General features: G+C 38.0%; 2 protein-coding genes and 1 long non-coding RNA gene across 3 annotated transcripts; all 3 read left to right on the top strand.

Annotated features, from left to right (window-relative positions):
• Positions 1 to 988: 988 nt before the first annotated feature.
• On the top strand, positions 989 to 2,019 carry LOC119989584. The gene has a single exon (XM_038835200.1). The coding sequence runs from the start codon at positions 1,178 to 1,180 to the stop codon at positions 1,847 to 1,849; it is 672 nt and encodes a 223-aa protein (XP_038691128.1). The 5' UTR covers positions 989 to 1,177; the 3' UTR covers positions 1,850 to 2,019.
• A 1,741-nt stretch (positions 2,020 to 3,760) lies between these two features.
• On the top strand, positions 3,761 to 4,831 carry LOC119989797. The gene is made up of 4 exons (XR_005465896.1): positions 3,761 to 3,806; positions 3,923 to 3,993; positions 4,096 to 4,138; positions 4,774 to 4,831. It is a non-coding gene; the product is annotated as an uncharacterized LOC119989797 (long non-coding RNA).
• A 1,389-nt stretch (positions 4,832 to 6,220) lies between these two features.
• Positions 6,221 to 14,113, top strand: LOC119989044 (KH domain-containing protein At5g56140-like). The gene is made up of 7 exons (XM_038834335.1): positions 6,221 to 6,532; positions 7,663 to 7,748; positions 10,610 to 10,755; positions 11,577 to 11,696; positions 11,774 to 11,890; positions 13,179 to 13,322; positions 13,424 to 14,113. The coding sequence occupies exons 1-7, from the start codon at positions 6,384 to 6,386 to the stop codon at positions 13,571 to 13,573; spliced, it is 912 nt and encodes a 303-aa protein (XP_038690263.1). The 5' UTR covers positions 6,221 to 6,383; the 3' UTR covers positions 13,574 to 14,113.
• The last annotated feature ends 734 nt before the right edge of the window (positions 14,114 to 14,847 follow it).

Here is a 14,847-nt window from a genome sequence, read left to right on the forward strand (position 1 = left end):
ATTACTTTTATCTATATAAATCTCGAACATTTGACTTGATCGATTTTTCTCTAGTATTTTAATAAATCGTTAATGTAGATAGTTGAACTTGGATCTTCCAAATGAGAAAGAAACTCAATCATCTTGAGCTAGTTGCTAAAAATAAAAGGATGTTAATGAATAATTTGAAAAAATGATTATTCATTTATATTCATGAAATAAAAATTAGTTTTATTTGTTTACCAAGTAAAATTAAATTAAATTTAAAAAATGGGGGAAATGGAAGTAGTAGACTAGTCGTCCATGGGGTTGCTGTTCAATGGCTGATTGCGTTACACGTGGCTTCCAATAAGGCCATTAAAGGCCCAAATCATACTTTTTTGGCTTGATAGTGGGCCTTTCAGCATCACCACCATTCCATCAATTTTCCGGTCAAGACGTTGCTAGAAATTGATAACCCGAGTTTGATCCAAAACAATGAATTTTTAGACGATTTTTTATCTAGAATACCGACTCTTAACATAATTACGAGCCGGAATTTTACGTTTCTGACAAGCTTCAACTTGAGAATGACCCCAATAGACTATAATATGATCGGCAATGATAGATTTGATTACGGAATATGTTTGTAAAGTGTCTCAAATTTATATAGTTTGGATGTATTTATAAAAGTTTAGAATTTTTATGAGTTACTAATTATTAATAATGAGTGTATTGTGACTAGAGCTGTCCAAGGGGGAGTTAAGGTCCATGTTTCGTATAGTCAGCTCCAGCTGGTAAAGTCGTGAGTGGGATTCATTCAGTTCACATTTGTTTGGGCTGGACCCCACAGACAGATTGGACTATGCTTGGGCTTAGCTTTGGGCCCACAAATGAACAAAAGGTAGCCGTTGAAGGAGAAATTAAAATAATTGAAGAAATGGAAAATCTGACCGTTGAACGCGATATGTAACCGTTGAGTCTCAAAAGCTTTTTCAACAACAATTTAAATATCAGACACTCCTCACTGAAGGATCACTAAAGAAACGATCAAAGCGAAGCAAAATTAAAAAAAAATTCATAACTGCTGCAATCTTCGAGCTCTCTTCCTACATTTTCAAGATTTTGTTTGAAATTTAATCTTAGAAATCCGCTTTCAATTTTTTCGTTTCATTTTTTGTTGGTATTGAATTTTCGTTGTGTTTCTCTCTGTTCATCAATGGCGGAAATGAAGGATGTTTCTCATGTTGTCGAAATCCCAGTAGACGAAGAGCATGAACAAAAGAAGCTAGTTTGTGTCGTGGACACAATCTCAGCCATCCAACACCACCCATTAATGGAGATATCTCAAAGCCCTGGCCATCTCTTGCTTCTAAAGCTATGGCAAAGGGAGGAAGATATCTTTGGCCGCCGCATTGCGGCTAAAGAGTCCAGTATGGACTCAATCAGAAGAGAATTGTTTCAACTGTGTTGTTTCTTCTTCGTCTTTCATGGGTTCTTCTTCACCAGCTTGTTTACCTCTTCAAAGGAGGAGGAACACCACACTTGCAAGAAATGGTGGATCCCTTGTGTTCTGTCCTTGTCAACTTCACTTGTGTTTGTGTTCTTGGTTCAGGTCAAGCTTTGCAGGTACTGGAAAGTGTGGAAGAAGTTGCAGAGCGAGAGGAACGACAGCCGAGCTCTCACAAGGTGTATTCAGCAGCTGAGAATGAAAGGGGCAACCTTTGATTTGTCAGAGGAACCACAGACTGGAAGGAGAATGAAGAGTTCTAGTGTGGAGATCAAATGGAAGTCTCTTACTTGGTTTTCGCAGAATCTGATATCCATTTGTCTTGTTTGCTTTGCAGGTCTGGTGCTTCCTCCTGCCAAATTCATTCTCTGCTCGTTTTGATCAAGGATTCTGGAGGAGGCCTAGAGGACTCCACATCACTAGGAAAAAAAAACAAGTTCAAACAGAATTCATAATACTATTTGGATCTGCAAAGAACATTCAAGCACTACCCATCTGAACATCTGCAATATTTGGGGGAGGCTTCTTGTGCTTCAATAGAACCAACCAAGCTCTGGACTTAAGTGGAGGGGATGAAGCATCTCGGTCCGATCATCGCTACACTTTACACAACCATTTAAAGCTTCGATAGAGAAGACGGATCTTTCTACTCCGAATTCTGCTACTGCATACAGCATATACAGCATATATTCTGCACCAGTTAAGCTGTGATTTGTGCAACATTGCCTCCTGAATTGCCATTCTGAGATTGGTCCGAACTGCGCAAACACCACTCGTGAGCTGATTCATTCGGATCATGTTTTTCTTTCCTCTTTTCTATTTCACATGTTCACCACAGAAAGTGCCTCCAACTCATTCAGTTGTTCACATTGCTGTAAATTATAATGCAATTTCAAGCAATATGGATCGAGCATTCTTTTCTTTTTTACGATCTGTTCCTTCGCCAAGTTATTTTAGCTAGTGCCTCAAACATATGTGTTTGCTTGGGACTAGCAGCAGACAAATAAATGTATCAATCACTATACAATCAAAAGTTAAAATCTTAATAAAGAGGCTTCCGTCGAACTAACTTGAACCGGCAGCACTCAATAACAAAAAACAGATGAAATATGCTTGTTTTAAAGTCGGATTCGACAAACGTTATCAGCTGATTAAATAATAATTCAAATGTCCATTGGAAACTCTATCATGATCGAAATGCTATTGAGGTATTGAAAAATCATTTCAACAATTGTTTGTTTATCCATTCTCGAAGGGAATAAAATATGGTCGCAGATCAGCTAGCTAAATCAAGGGGTTAATGGAGTTTCAGAGTTCGTTGCTTGGATTTGAGATAGACTCTTTCTTTCTTCGGGTCTTTGCCTTCCTCTTTGGAAATTGTTATCTGGTTTTTGGTTCCTTTTGTTTCTGTTTATGTTGTTGCTGGTTTGTTTCTTGTTTTTTTTCTTTCCTTCTCCTTGAAGGTCTTTTTGTTTATAACCTCCGTATTCCTCCGTCATAAGTGAGAGTTTTAATAAAATCTTGAGGTATCATCCTCTTTATAAAAAAACAAAAAACAAATGAAAAACGAAATTTGATAGAATGTATTTTCTATGTGAATTAGGACTCTAATCAAATTTTGACCAAAAAATATAATATTGTTTTTTATTATCTTGGTGGTGTACGTGTCCCAATGGCACATGAGGTGGAGAGTCGTTACACCACAAAACCCTTGAATGTCCTTGGACCTAAATGATAAGTCCAATGCTGCCTCTTTTCAAGTGCTAAGTTTTCAACATGGTATTTTTACACACACACTTGTCTTTGGGAGCCATTCATACCATGCCTACTTGCAATAAAAAGCTCTAAAAAAAGTGAAAATTGTACGAGAGGAGAGCATAACGTACTAGTCAAGCTTGCTAGATGAACTAATTCTTGTCATTGTTCGTGGCTTCGTGCTTGTCGTGGGTGGTTGGACTTAAGACTGAAGGATCTTTCACATTGGGCTTGGTAGCTGGACTAGTCTTGGGCCTACTCTTGTTGTGAAAACCCAAATTAAAATAAAAAAAAAATGTGAAGTGTCCGGACACCTCGAGCAGTTTTTGAGCAGATATGCAATCTGTCTCATTTTCTTCACAAAGTGTCCGGACACTTTATGAGCCGTCCGGACACTCGACGATAAATTTCGTTTTAAAACACATTTAGACAGTTCTGGGTTACTATTTCTCACACATTTGACAGAGAGAACGCCGAGAGAGAGAGAGAACTAGAGAGAAGAAGGATTTTGGTGTGAATCAAGGAGAAAGAAGCTTGTTTGGACTTTCTAAAGCTTGGTTTTCAAGATTTCTTCAAGATTGAGGTAAGATTTCCATGGATTTCAAGCTAGGGTTTATGGGTTTTGTGGGATTTCGTGAAATTGGAAGTTTTGGGGTAAAAGATTGTTGAGTAATCAAAGTTTATGTATATTAATGCTAGATTTGAGCTTGGATTGAAGTGTGGAGATAGGAGGAGAGGTGGTTGTCCTAGGGTTTGAAGATTTGGGCAAGGTGAGTAGTTTACCTTGAAATTTTGAGATAAATGTGAGTAGTTGGTTTGGAAAATAATAATTTTGGGATGTAAATTGAATTGCAAATGCGTGTATGGTTTAGGTTGATTGGGCTTGGAAGAGTTGTGGTGTTTGGCCAAAACGAGGTAGGGATTTTCTTAACCCTCAATTTCGAACACTTTTGGCTACCCGAATTGTGGTTAATTTCATTCGTTTCCGCCTTATTGTTCAAGGGGAAACAAACCTTTGCATGTATACTATTGTGCGTGAGATACCCTTGTTGTTAAATGATTGTGTTTGAGGCATTACCCTTGGACACTCGATCACCTATCGAGTAGTCAATGCTCCTTATCATATGTTTGAATGAAATTGCGCGCAATTGAATTTAGTTGCATAACATTCATGTGTGATATTACATTTGATGCATGGTGGAAGTGGTGGATTGGATTTGGTGCGTACATCAACGTGTACTAGTAGTTCCGGTTATTTGGCTCTAGTGACACGGTTGATAGTACTTGTATGGACATGCACTAGTGGTTCCGGTTAATTGGCTCTAGTGGCATGGTATGGAATATTTGTGAGAGCGTGTGCTAGTGGTTCTGGTTAATTGGCTCTAGCGACATGGCTCGGTTAGATGTAAGAATTGCATTTGTTTAATGACATGGCATATTGTTGCATAGCTTTATTTCTTATGACATTCCGGCCTTATTACTTATTTTATACTCATATTCATTATCCCTACTGAGCCTCCTGCTCACCGTTTATTTTCCCCCCTCCTCAGGTGATATAGGTACTAGCGCTAGTGCTCCGACTACGGATCAGCAGGGACGAGCGTGATGGCCTGGACTTGTGGTGGTTTGTTGTTTTATTTTGTGTGGTGTTGGTTAGTCTTTGGCTTAATGGTATATTAGGATATATACAAGTATGTAATGTGTGGGATAAATGAAGATTTTGGATGGTTAGGCTTGATGCCTTGGTATGTATGTGTGTATGATGATTTATGTTTGGGATGATATGGCCTGAGGCCCTGGATATTTAGTTGGTGGTATGGGAATTGTTGGTTTAAATTGTTATATGTTGTGCAGGAGGCATTCTCAGATATACGGGGAGGTGCTGCCGGATTTTTGTTTAAATTTGTGTTGGTATTATGGTATTTGAGTCTTGGTATTTTAGGTGGCGGCACGTGGGTGCACACACGTGTTGCCAATAAGTCACGTTCCTGGGACAGGGCGTGACACTTGTTGCCTAGGCCGAGTACTAATCTAGTAATCCTAAAGGAGAATTTTATTTACAAACCACTAATCTATTATCTCTACACCACTCTTTACACATAATAAGTTTACACCATAAATTTATAAGTCTACACACAAATTTGTAGTGAAAAGACAAAATTACCCTTGTTTTATATAATATTAGAAATATTAGTGTTAAGTTTAAACACATTTAAACTAAGTTTGCACCATAAATTTATAAGTCTACACACAAATTTGTAGTGAAAAGACCAAATTACCCTTGTTTTATATAATATTAGAAATATTAGTGTTAAGTTTACACACATTCAAACTTCAAGTCTCTTATCGATTTTCCCATATTGGGACTCCAGCTGCCATCGATTTTCCACACTTGAATCGACGTCCAAAACCGTGCAAGTAGAGGACTAAAAATTTCTCATCATCAACGTCCAAAAGCTTTAGAGGATAGGTAAGGTATTGTGAATTCTCTTTTAAATATTTCTATATCTAATGAAATCTCTCAAATTGAACATGTGGGTTTGCCGATTTCTATATGTAGTACGAGTGAGTGTGTAGTTGTTAAACGTTGAGCGATTTCTGGTTAGAATATGGCTGAAATAAAAATCGGCATACCAGGTCTGTTTCTCAAGTTATAAAACGATAACACAATGTTGTTTATCTGTTAAAAAAATGACACCATCCGTCGTTTTTCTTTGCAAAAAATGACAACTTCTGTCGATTTGTAATCTCTCAAGAAATCGATAGGGTTGTGTTATTTTTTTGAAAGAAAAACGATAGCCTAGGATGTTTTTCTTCCATAAAAATGACATCTTGGTTTTTTTCCCCTTTGAAAAATTATGCTGTAGAATAGTAGTGTGCTTCGGATTGGGCCTTTTCACTCAGTCTAGGCCCATTCATTCACGCAAGTGAAAGTGATTTCGAGTTGGACGCTTGAAATAGGGAAAAAAAAAATTTGAGGAAAAATTGCAGCCAGCAAGGAAGCCGATGTATTGTGTGAATCATACCATGATTGTATGTGGGTATATATATGTATACGAGTGAAGCGAGCGACGCTGGATAGACAAAAGGCGTCTGGTCGGGATCGTTCCCCCACCAGCCACAAAACCACACTGCACGACGACCGACGAGAGGAACAAGAATGACATCGTCGGGCGTCGGCGGAGGAGGAGGTGGCGGCGGTAGGTATATGACTTACTCTCCGTCACCGTCTGCTCCCCACTCTCCTCATATATCTGGGCTACGGTCCGCTCCTTCATCCACCTCTGCCATGATCCTGGATAAGGAGAAGTAACTTCTCATTCCCTTTCTGGTTTTACAGTTTCACTCATTTATTATAACTGATCGGAGATCTAGATCACTCTTATGTTTACTTCGATCTAGGTATTTTTGATGCAAGTCTGTGACTTATGATTTGCTCAGTGTGTTCTGGTTTAATCCGTGAATCTTGACTTGTTGATGCTCGGCAGGGATCTTTATTGTTTATACCTTTGAACTTTATAGTTTATACTTCGATCTATTTTTGATGCAGGTTTGTGACTTATGATTTGCTCAGTGTGTTCTGGTTTAATCCGTGAATCTTGACTTGTTGATGCTCGGCAGGGATCTTTATAGTTTAATCAGTGATGGATGTTTGAGTTTAGTATGCAAGTGTTTGATTGGTTTGATTATTGCTAGTATATCAGTGATCATTGCCATCATGAAAGTTATTAGATTATCCAGCATACTTGCAGCTGAGATTCACTTCTAGTTTCACTATGAACCCTTCATTGTCATCTTAGTTTGTGAAATTGAGTGTCTCCATTATGTTCTTTATTTTAAAATTTTTTTTTTTGTTAAAGGCTTAAAGCCTTACAATATATGATCTAGTTACAAGGTGGATTTAGTTGAATTTCTCTTACAGTACAGATGATAGTATATGATCATGTATTTTTGCATAATGGCCGTGCATGCATACCATACAAGTTGATGTTGATTCCGCAATTTGCTTTTGGGTGATATGCCAACAGCGGTGCTTATTTTTTTTGCATGTGCTATACTCGCGAGTCACAACACAACTTTATGGCGATGTCTTTGTCATAAATGGAATTAGGCTCTTTGATGATGCTTATCTTTAAGTATTTAATTCCATCTGTTGTAACTTAACCTTGCAGGATTACTTATGAGTATCGTATCTTGTTATGAATTCAATGTTCGTCTTTGGTCTAGTTCTCGCCATTTTTGTTGATTCTACTTTTTCTACATGTGGCCATGCAGTTTTCTCTGAACTCACATGCACAGTGTGTAGCGTGTTCTACTTCATAAAACTGCACGTTTTTACAATATGTTATTATTTTCTTAGAAGTGTTTCTATGTATGGCAAATATTCAGTAACTGCTGAAATAATTGATGCTACCTTTTCTTTATCTCTCTATTGGCAGATATCTCTCTGAGTTACTGGCAGAACGGCAGAAACTTAGTCCATTTATGCCTGTGGTACCAATTCTTTATCGATTGTTAAATCGAGGTGAGTTTTAAGCCTACAATGTCCTGGCATGTCAAAAGGGGAACCATTTGGGATTAGACTTGAAATTGTTGTTTGCTTTTGTTTTCCGTTTATGGTTGTAGTTCTCTGACTGAAGCAACTACTTTAGTTGCTTATTACTAACTATAAATGGAGAATAAAGATTAATAAATAGGACAATAGTCACTAACTATCTCAAAAGGATGAATTGGTATCTGATTTGTCGCTTCTGCATGCAACACATCAGGAAGAAGTTCTTCAAGTTAATCTTCCCAAAAAAGAAGACTCGATTTCCTTTTTGAAAGTAAAGGGAAGTGGTTAAACAAAACATAGATATACAAGAAGCTAAACACTAACCAAATGCCTGAAGCGGTGACGAAGATGATCATCTTCTTGCAGGGCTAAATAGAACTTTTGCTCTCTTAAAACCTTATGAAGCACCTGCCTTTGATGTAACACCCCTGTGAAAATCAATTTCAAAAGTTGGGGTGCATTTTAAACAAGCCGTATTGTTCTATTGGATACTAAGCAAATCTTGCAGTCCTCACTATTCCAATCCTCAGCTGTCCGCTGATAACTAACTATTCAGCTGAAAAACAATTGCGACGATGAAAGAATGAACCCCAAATTCATAGTCTGGCATATTTCATCCTAGTATAATCTTTTTTTACTTGAAACAAAATACTAATCAAGTTCACAGCACTGCAATCCACAAAGAGAAGTTGGATATGATACCACAAAACCTCCCACACTTCTAGTTAATACATTATACACCCCCTACCAAACCAAAAAACAAGGCTCTCTCATCAAAATTTAATCACAGGAAAAGAAATTATTAATAACTCCAACTCTAGTTGCCTCCATGCTCGTCTTTCCTTGATGAATTGTGCTGGTTTTTCTAAAATAGTGATATGACTTGTCAATTGCTGACATTAAGTAGATTATGGATTTGTCTCTATCTCTATCTAGGTTTTGGGATGATAACGACTTTTCTTAACAAATGAGCGTGTCTCTAGTATCGATGAGGCAATGACAGAAGCACAGGCACCCTATTTAGGGGTTCTATCAAATGTCGAATATGATAAATTTCAAAAAGGGTGTTTCACAGTCGTACTCGTAGCCAACTCCAGTGTGGGATAGGCAACAATTTGCTTGAGGCCATTAGTTTGGCCTCTTTGTAATGCTCTTGGATGCTTTTCCTGGTGCATTATTTTTCCATTAAAAAAGGATATATTTTTGGTGGATTCAGTTAATTTTTACATGATCAATATGCGCGCTCTATAACTCTTGAAAAGATTGTATTTGTATCGTGAAAAGAGCCTCTGACATGTTATCTGTTTGTGTATGACCTTGAGATTTGGTCCATTCTCTCTTTCGTTGTACTATTTTAGGTTTGAACTTCGAAACTCAATCAAACTTCTGTAGCTTTTAAATGTCCATTTTTTGATGATTTGAGAATGTTCTGCAAGATACAAGTTATCTAGGTCAAATGGAATTTATATGATTATGACCTATAGGGATAGTAGATTTTATATTGGATTATAGTCTTAGCATGAGTGTATGGTCGCGGGTATCCTACAACTGATATAATCATGTTATAGCTGGTTAAAATGCATTTAGTTAGGATTTGAGGGCTCTTAGAACATGTATAAATGATGTGAAATGCCCCAACCCAACAAGTCAACTTATTGGGTTGGATGGCAAAGTAACTAATCCTAACATGGTATCGGAGCGGAAGATCTTGGGTTCAGACTTTAACTTTCGCAATTTAAACCCCTATTTGTCATTGCCTCAAGTGTGGGCTTTTGTGTATTTGTTGTTGCCCCAAGTAAGGGCCTTGTGTGAGAGTAGCCCTAGTGTTGGGCCTCGTTTGTTGTGCACATGTTGGGCCGTCAGATTTTTCAGCCTATACGTGAGGGGAGTGTTAGAATATGTATAAATGATCTATAATGCCCCAACCCAACAAGTTAATTTATTTAGTTGAATGAGAAAGTAACTAATCTTAAGAGGCAATAGATTATGGCTCCGCACTATAGCACTTTTGGGATGGGCAATTGACCGCTCGGTTATGTACACCTACCCTTAGAGGTAGTCTTATGTTCTCGGCAGTATACAGCCGTTTGGTCTTTGGCTGTTGTGAAAATTGAATGGAAGCATATATGCAATGAGACTTTTATTTCACCTTGCTGACTACTGCAACTATTTTTCTCTTATATTTTTTTTTCTTCTTGATACTCCGGATCATGGAGCTTTTTTTATTGGTATGTAGTAGCATTTTTTTTGGGAACTAGCTTTGCTATTATTTATTCAGTGTTTTGTATGGATTATGCTGATGAGGATAGACTTGGATTTGGACATGTAGGCAAGTAAAAGGTGTAGAGACATAAGATCTTTGCACTTATCTTGGCTCATATAGTCATATATTCCTCTCCCCCCCCCCCCTTCCAGGGTCACACAGTCCACTCTCAAGACTGATTCTCAACCTTTTTGAATCGGCTCTCAGTCTCTTACTTCACATACATCAACACCCATTAGAAAAGGAAATATAGACTTCCTCCATATCACTAATTACTGGCAATGTCAGTAATGTTTTGAGATCTTGATTCTGGAGAGCACCAATTGAGGGTGTGTTAAACTGAGTTCTTGAAACTTAAACCATGCCTTTGTCTGCAACCATCTAATTCTTGCTGTGTATTAATATGACAGGATGGGACTGTAAATGTGGTATTTAAGCTTTCATCCTATAATAAATTTGCACTTTAACTTTCATCCATCTTGTCTGCCCATTTTGTGGTGACTGCTGACTAATTTGTTAACCCATGCTAACTGGTACATGTTCTTGAAAATTGACATTTTTGGAGCAGAAATATTGCATGTAACCACGCTGTTGGGGAATGCATCAGTTTTAGGGCATAGTGGGCTTGAACATGCTAGCCCCCTGGCTTCTGGAGGGATATTTTCAAATGGAGGAGCCGATATGAACGGATGGGCATCACGTTTTCAATCAGATGTACGGATACTGACCATTAACATAACCCTTTTTTCCATCTTATTTTACTGTTTTCTAGAAGCATTTCTGACTAAATTGTTTTTGTACACTTGTTGCTAACTTACGAATTATGCTTCCGTTTATGTGAAGTTTGCTGTGACAGAAAGTATGAGGTTACCATCGCTGTGATAATAGATCTTAGCTTAGCACTCTGTTCCAGGTTCTCTTTTAATTGGATGGCAGTCCATTCAATTTGTGGCTGTCAAGACAAAAGAGGCATCTAGGAATACCTTCATTTTTCTCAAAACATTCTGGTTTTTGCTGAATTTCTTGCTGAGCCTAATTTGGAGAAATTAAGCTAAGGGCTGTTCATGGTTTAGGAAGATTGATGGGAGTCTTGTATTTTTCATGTAGAATGCTGATCATTCAATGAAGTAGATGGTTGTTTTTCAGTTTGTGTTGTAAGACGAGATGTTGGAACAATTTATGGAAAAGTACCTACTGTTTCTTTTGCTGAAGCAGATAGAGTTACTCAGTTTGTTTATCTGGAGCAGTTAGCCAAACTCTTATGGCTGTTGAGCTTACTATTGATTGGCAAAAGAAATTTACCTCTTTTTACTGCAATTCTTTATCTTCGTGATTACACTTCAATGTCGGCATGCTTCAATCGTTTTACTTCATTTCCTTTAAGACAATAAGTTTCTAAGGTTTTCCAAGGCAGTCGTGGGAATCTGCAAAGCTTCTTTTCCCTTTAATTTTTCGATCTTTCTCATAATGGTACAAATCAGGGCTCTGTTTGTATGCTACTATGTTTCTGACTCTATAGGAACTATAATGTGCAGATGTCGGGTTTATCACAGCCCTCAACACCACAAAACTGGTTGAGTTCTCAAGGTAGCTCATCTGGCCTTATTGTTAAGAGAACAATCAGGGTGGATATTCCAATCAACAAATATCCTAATGTATGGATGTTCTATTGTGATCCTGTTTGTTTCTACTTCATTATTTAGCATCTTCTGAAATTACTTTAGTGTTACAGTACAACTTTGTTGGGCGCCTCCTTGGCCCTAGGGGCAATTCTCTTAAGCGAGTGGAAGCAAGTACGGAGTGCCGTGTTCTTATCAGAGGTCGTGGTAGCATCAAGGATCTAGCAAGGGTAACAATGAGTTTTTTTTTTCCTTTTTTGCTGATGATTGTTGTTTGCCTGTACATGTTTGCACATGCATGTAGGGGTGTAAGGGCTGGCCGTTAGTGAGCTAACCCCGTTGGGCACCGGTAAGGGCTCGGCTCAAGCTTGACCCCATTAATAAATGAACCGAGCTTGAGCCTCTTTTCAAGCCTGTTAATTAAAGGGGCCAGGCTTGGGCTTAAGGAAGCTCGGGCCATCGGGCCATATGTATTGTTTTATACATAATATAAAAAATGTGTCTTTATATAAACAGATTTTATCATGACTCATTGATAACAGTTTTTTTTGTGATAGAGATTATTATAAATAAGAAAGATATGAGAATATAAGATAAACTGTTTGATTTTTTAAAATTTAATGTAAATGGGCTTTAACAAACTGATTTTGAGATTTAATATGTTTTGAGGAGCTGAGAATGAGCGCAAGTTTTCTAGGCAGCCTGAGTTCGGCTCGAGCCTGACAAATGTGGCCAAGCCAAGCCTGATCACGACAAAGTCCCTTGGCCCCACCCATTTACCCCCTTACCTGTATGTTTTGTAGCGAGGGTCCAGTCCAGATGATCTCAGTATGGCTCAGGATCAGCTTTACCAAGCTTAGGTAAACAAATCCGTGCCCAAGTCTTTCGCACATAATATGTGGATATTGAACTTGTGACCTCTAGGTTTACTATTGCAACTTTACCATTGGGCCACATGTTAGCCTATAAAAAGGTAAACAACTCCCTTGCACAAGGCTCCCGCAGTTTTACCAAGCTTAAGCATAAAATAAGGTCAACAATTTTGCTGGAGCCTGGTTGACCAAACTTTGTAATGTATTAATCTAACAGAGAGAGGATCTATAATGAAATCGTGCTGCATTAAAATGGTAAAACAGAAGGATAATACATAGAATATTGCAAATGTATGAAAAAAAAAACTGTGAATTGAGGGTAGCCTTAAATTTTTTGTTGAGACTTGGGCATTTGTCCAATGGGGTTAAAACTGTGACTGAGCCTTCTAAAAAGGCAGGCCAGCTCATTTGAATGGGGTGCTCGGCCCATGATTAAGTTTAGCATCCACCTGCAGTTGCCATATGAAGGAAAAAGATTAGTGTCTAACTAACTGTGGTTTCCATAAAAAGAACAAAAAATTAGTATCCACCTGATGTTCTTCCATGTAAATTGGGAAGTCATCTCTTCCTTCTTCCTTCCTTTTCCATCTTATTATCTGAAGTCTGAACATCAATACTAGTTTGTTGGATTTTTTATTTATTGAAGGAAGAAATGATGAGGGGGAAACCAGGGTATGAGCATCTGAATGAACCTCTCCATATCCTCATCGAGGCAGAATTACCAGTTGAAATGGTTGATACTCGCCTAATGCAAGCACGTGAGATACTTGAAGATTTATTGAAACCTATTGTAAGTTGCTTGTTCCTTTATTTGATGCATAAAGCTTGCAAGTATCATTTCCATTTCTTCCTGAGTTAGACCTTGGCATTGGTTTTACTCTTCTTTATCAGGACGAATCTCAGGATTTCTACAAAAAACAGCAGCTAAGAGAACTAGCATTGCTCAATGGTACGCTTCGTGATGAAGGTTCTCCCATGTCTGGTTCGGTATCCCCCTTTCACAACAGCCTTGGTATGAAGAGGGCCAAGACCAGAGGGTGAAGGATTTCTGCTTCGAGTGGCATTTGGAGCATGATTTGAGATAGTTTCTGCCAGTACACAGTAATTCCCACCCAACAGGTATTGCCGTTGGCCAATGACTCCACCTGCCATCGGGGCACTGGCTTTTCTAGCGTGCTGGTTCCAACCTGTTGTTATATGAAGTGTGTTTATCATATTGTTCGGAGGAGAGGTGAATGGCAGTATCATGTGGTGAAGGACTGAGTTCGAGGATTTGCTTTTATACATGTGGGTTTTAGGCTGTTTGGGTGGAGCAGTGTCGCTCTGAGATTGTCAATGAATTATTAGGCTTATCGTATGCGTTTAATGACAGTTCTGATATACTGCTGGTGTTATCAGTTATGCTTGGTAATATCCTAATAGTGCACTGTTTGTATACACAATAGGCAGTCGAACTGCGATGGAAATTTATGCCTGTTGTCTCAATTTGAGGGTTCTGTATCATTGTTCATGTTTAGTTTGAGGGTTATGTATTATTATTCATGCTTAGATTGGAATTGAAATTGGTTAAGGTGTTGTTGCTGATGGATCGTACTTAACACAAGAGGGGGGGTGAATTGTGTCCCCAAATTCCGATAGGAATCTCTTTTTATAATTTAAAAGGAAATCAATGTCAATTAACAATTAGCACACAAATTTGGACTCTAATAATTATCTTAATTAATATTCATTTCAATGCAAGATGTGATACAATATGGTGAATGATCAATTATCAAATAATCAAGGAATTGCAAAAACAGATTTTTTTAAACAACACACTGCGCACAGATTTTACAACTTAAATTTCACCTAGCAAATCAAGTTAGAATTCAATGAAATTTGGTATGAAGTATCACAACACCCTAATGAATACTATATCAAAAATTCAGATTAAAATTCAAAGTTTAGCTATGTGAACAGTGCACGGACAGATTAGTGGTTCAGAAAATTCTGCAATCAAAACACTTAATCAATCAACAAGCAAGCAATGCAATCAAGAAAGTCCACACAGTAATTTATAGTAGTTCGGAGACTCTTCTCCTACATCTACTACCTAGGTTCACCAACCTAGGATTTTTCAACCTCCACTAAGGATGTGGTTTTCTCAAGAGCTCCACAAAACTCACAAGGGTTTTTAGGTCACCCTTAAAACTGAAGATTTCAAGATAATCTTCAAACTTTACAACCAAGGGTTTCAAGCACTCCCTTAAACTCAACCTCAACAAGGTTTTTGCCCAATGAAGGGACTTTTACAAGTGTTCGGTATAAATGGTTCA

Source organism: Tripterygium wilfordii, chromosome 21, assembly GCF_013401445.1.
Source record: "Tripterygium wilfordii isolate XIE 37 chromosome 21, ASM1340144v1, whole genome shotgun sequence".
In the NCBI taxonomy this organism is placed as follows: Eukaryota; Viridiplantae; Streptophyta; class Magnoliopsida; order Celastrales; family Celastraceae; genus Tripterygium; species Tripterygium wilfordii.

Coding starts and splice junctions, on each gene's coding strand:
- LOC119989584 (XM_038835200.1), top strand. CDS start 1,178: ATGGCGGAAATGAAGGATGTTTCTCATGTTGTCGAAATCCCAGTAGAC.
- LOC119989044 (XM_038834335.1), top strand. CDS start 6,384: ATGACATCGTCGGGCGTCGGCGGAGGAGGAGGTGGCGGCGGTAGGTAT. Junction 7,749..10,609: donor TTATCGATTGTTAAATCGAG/GTGAGTTTTAAG, acceptor TTTTTGGAGCAG/AAATATTGCATGTAACCACG. Junction 13,323..13,423: donor AAGATTTATTGAAACCTATT/GTAAGTTGCTTG, acceptor CTTCTTTATCAG/GACGAATCTCAGGATTTCTA.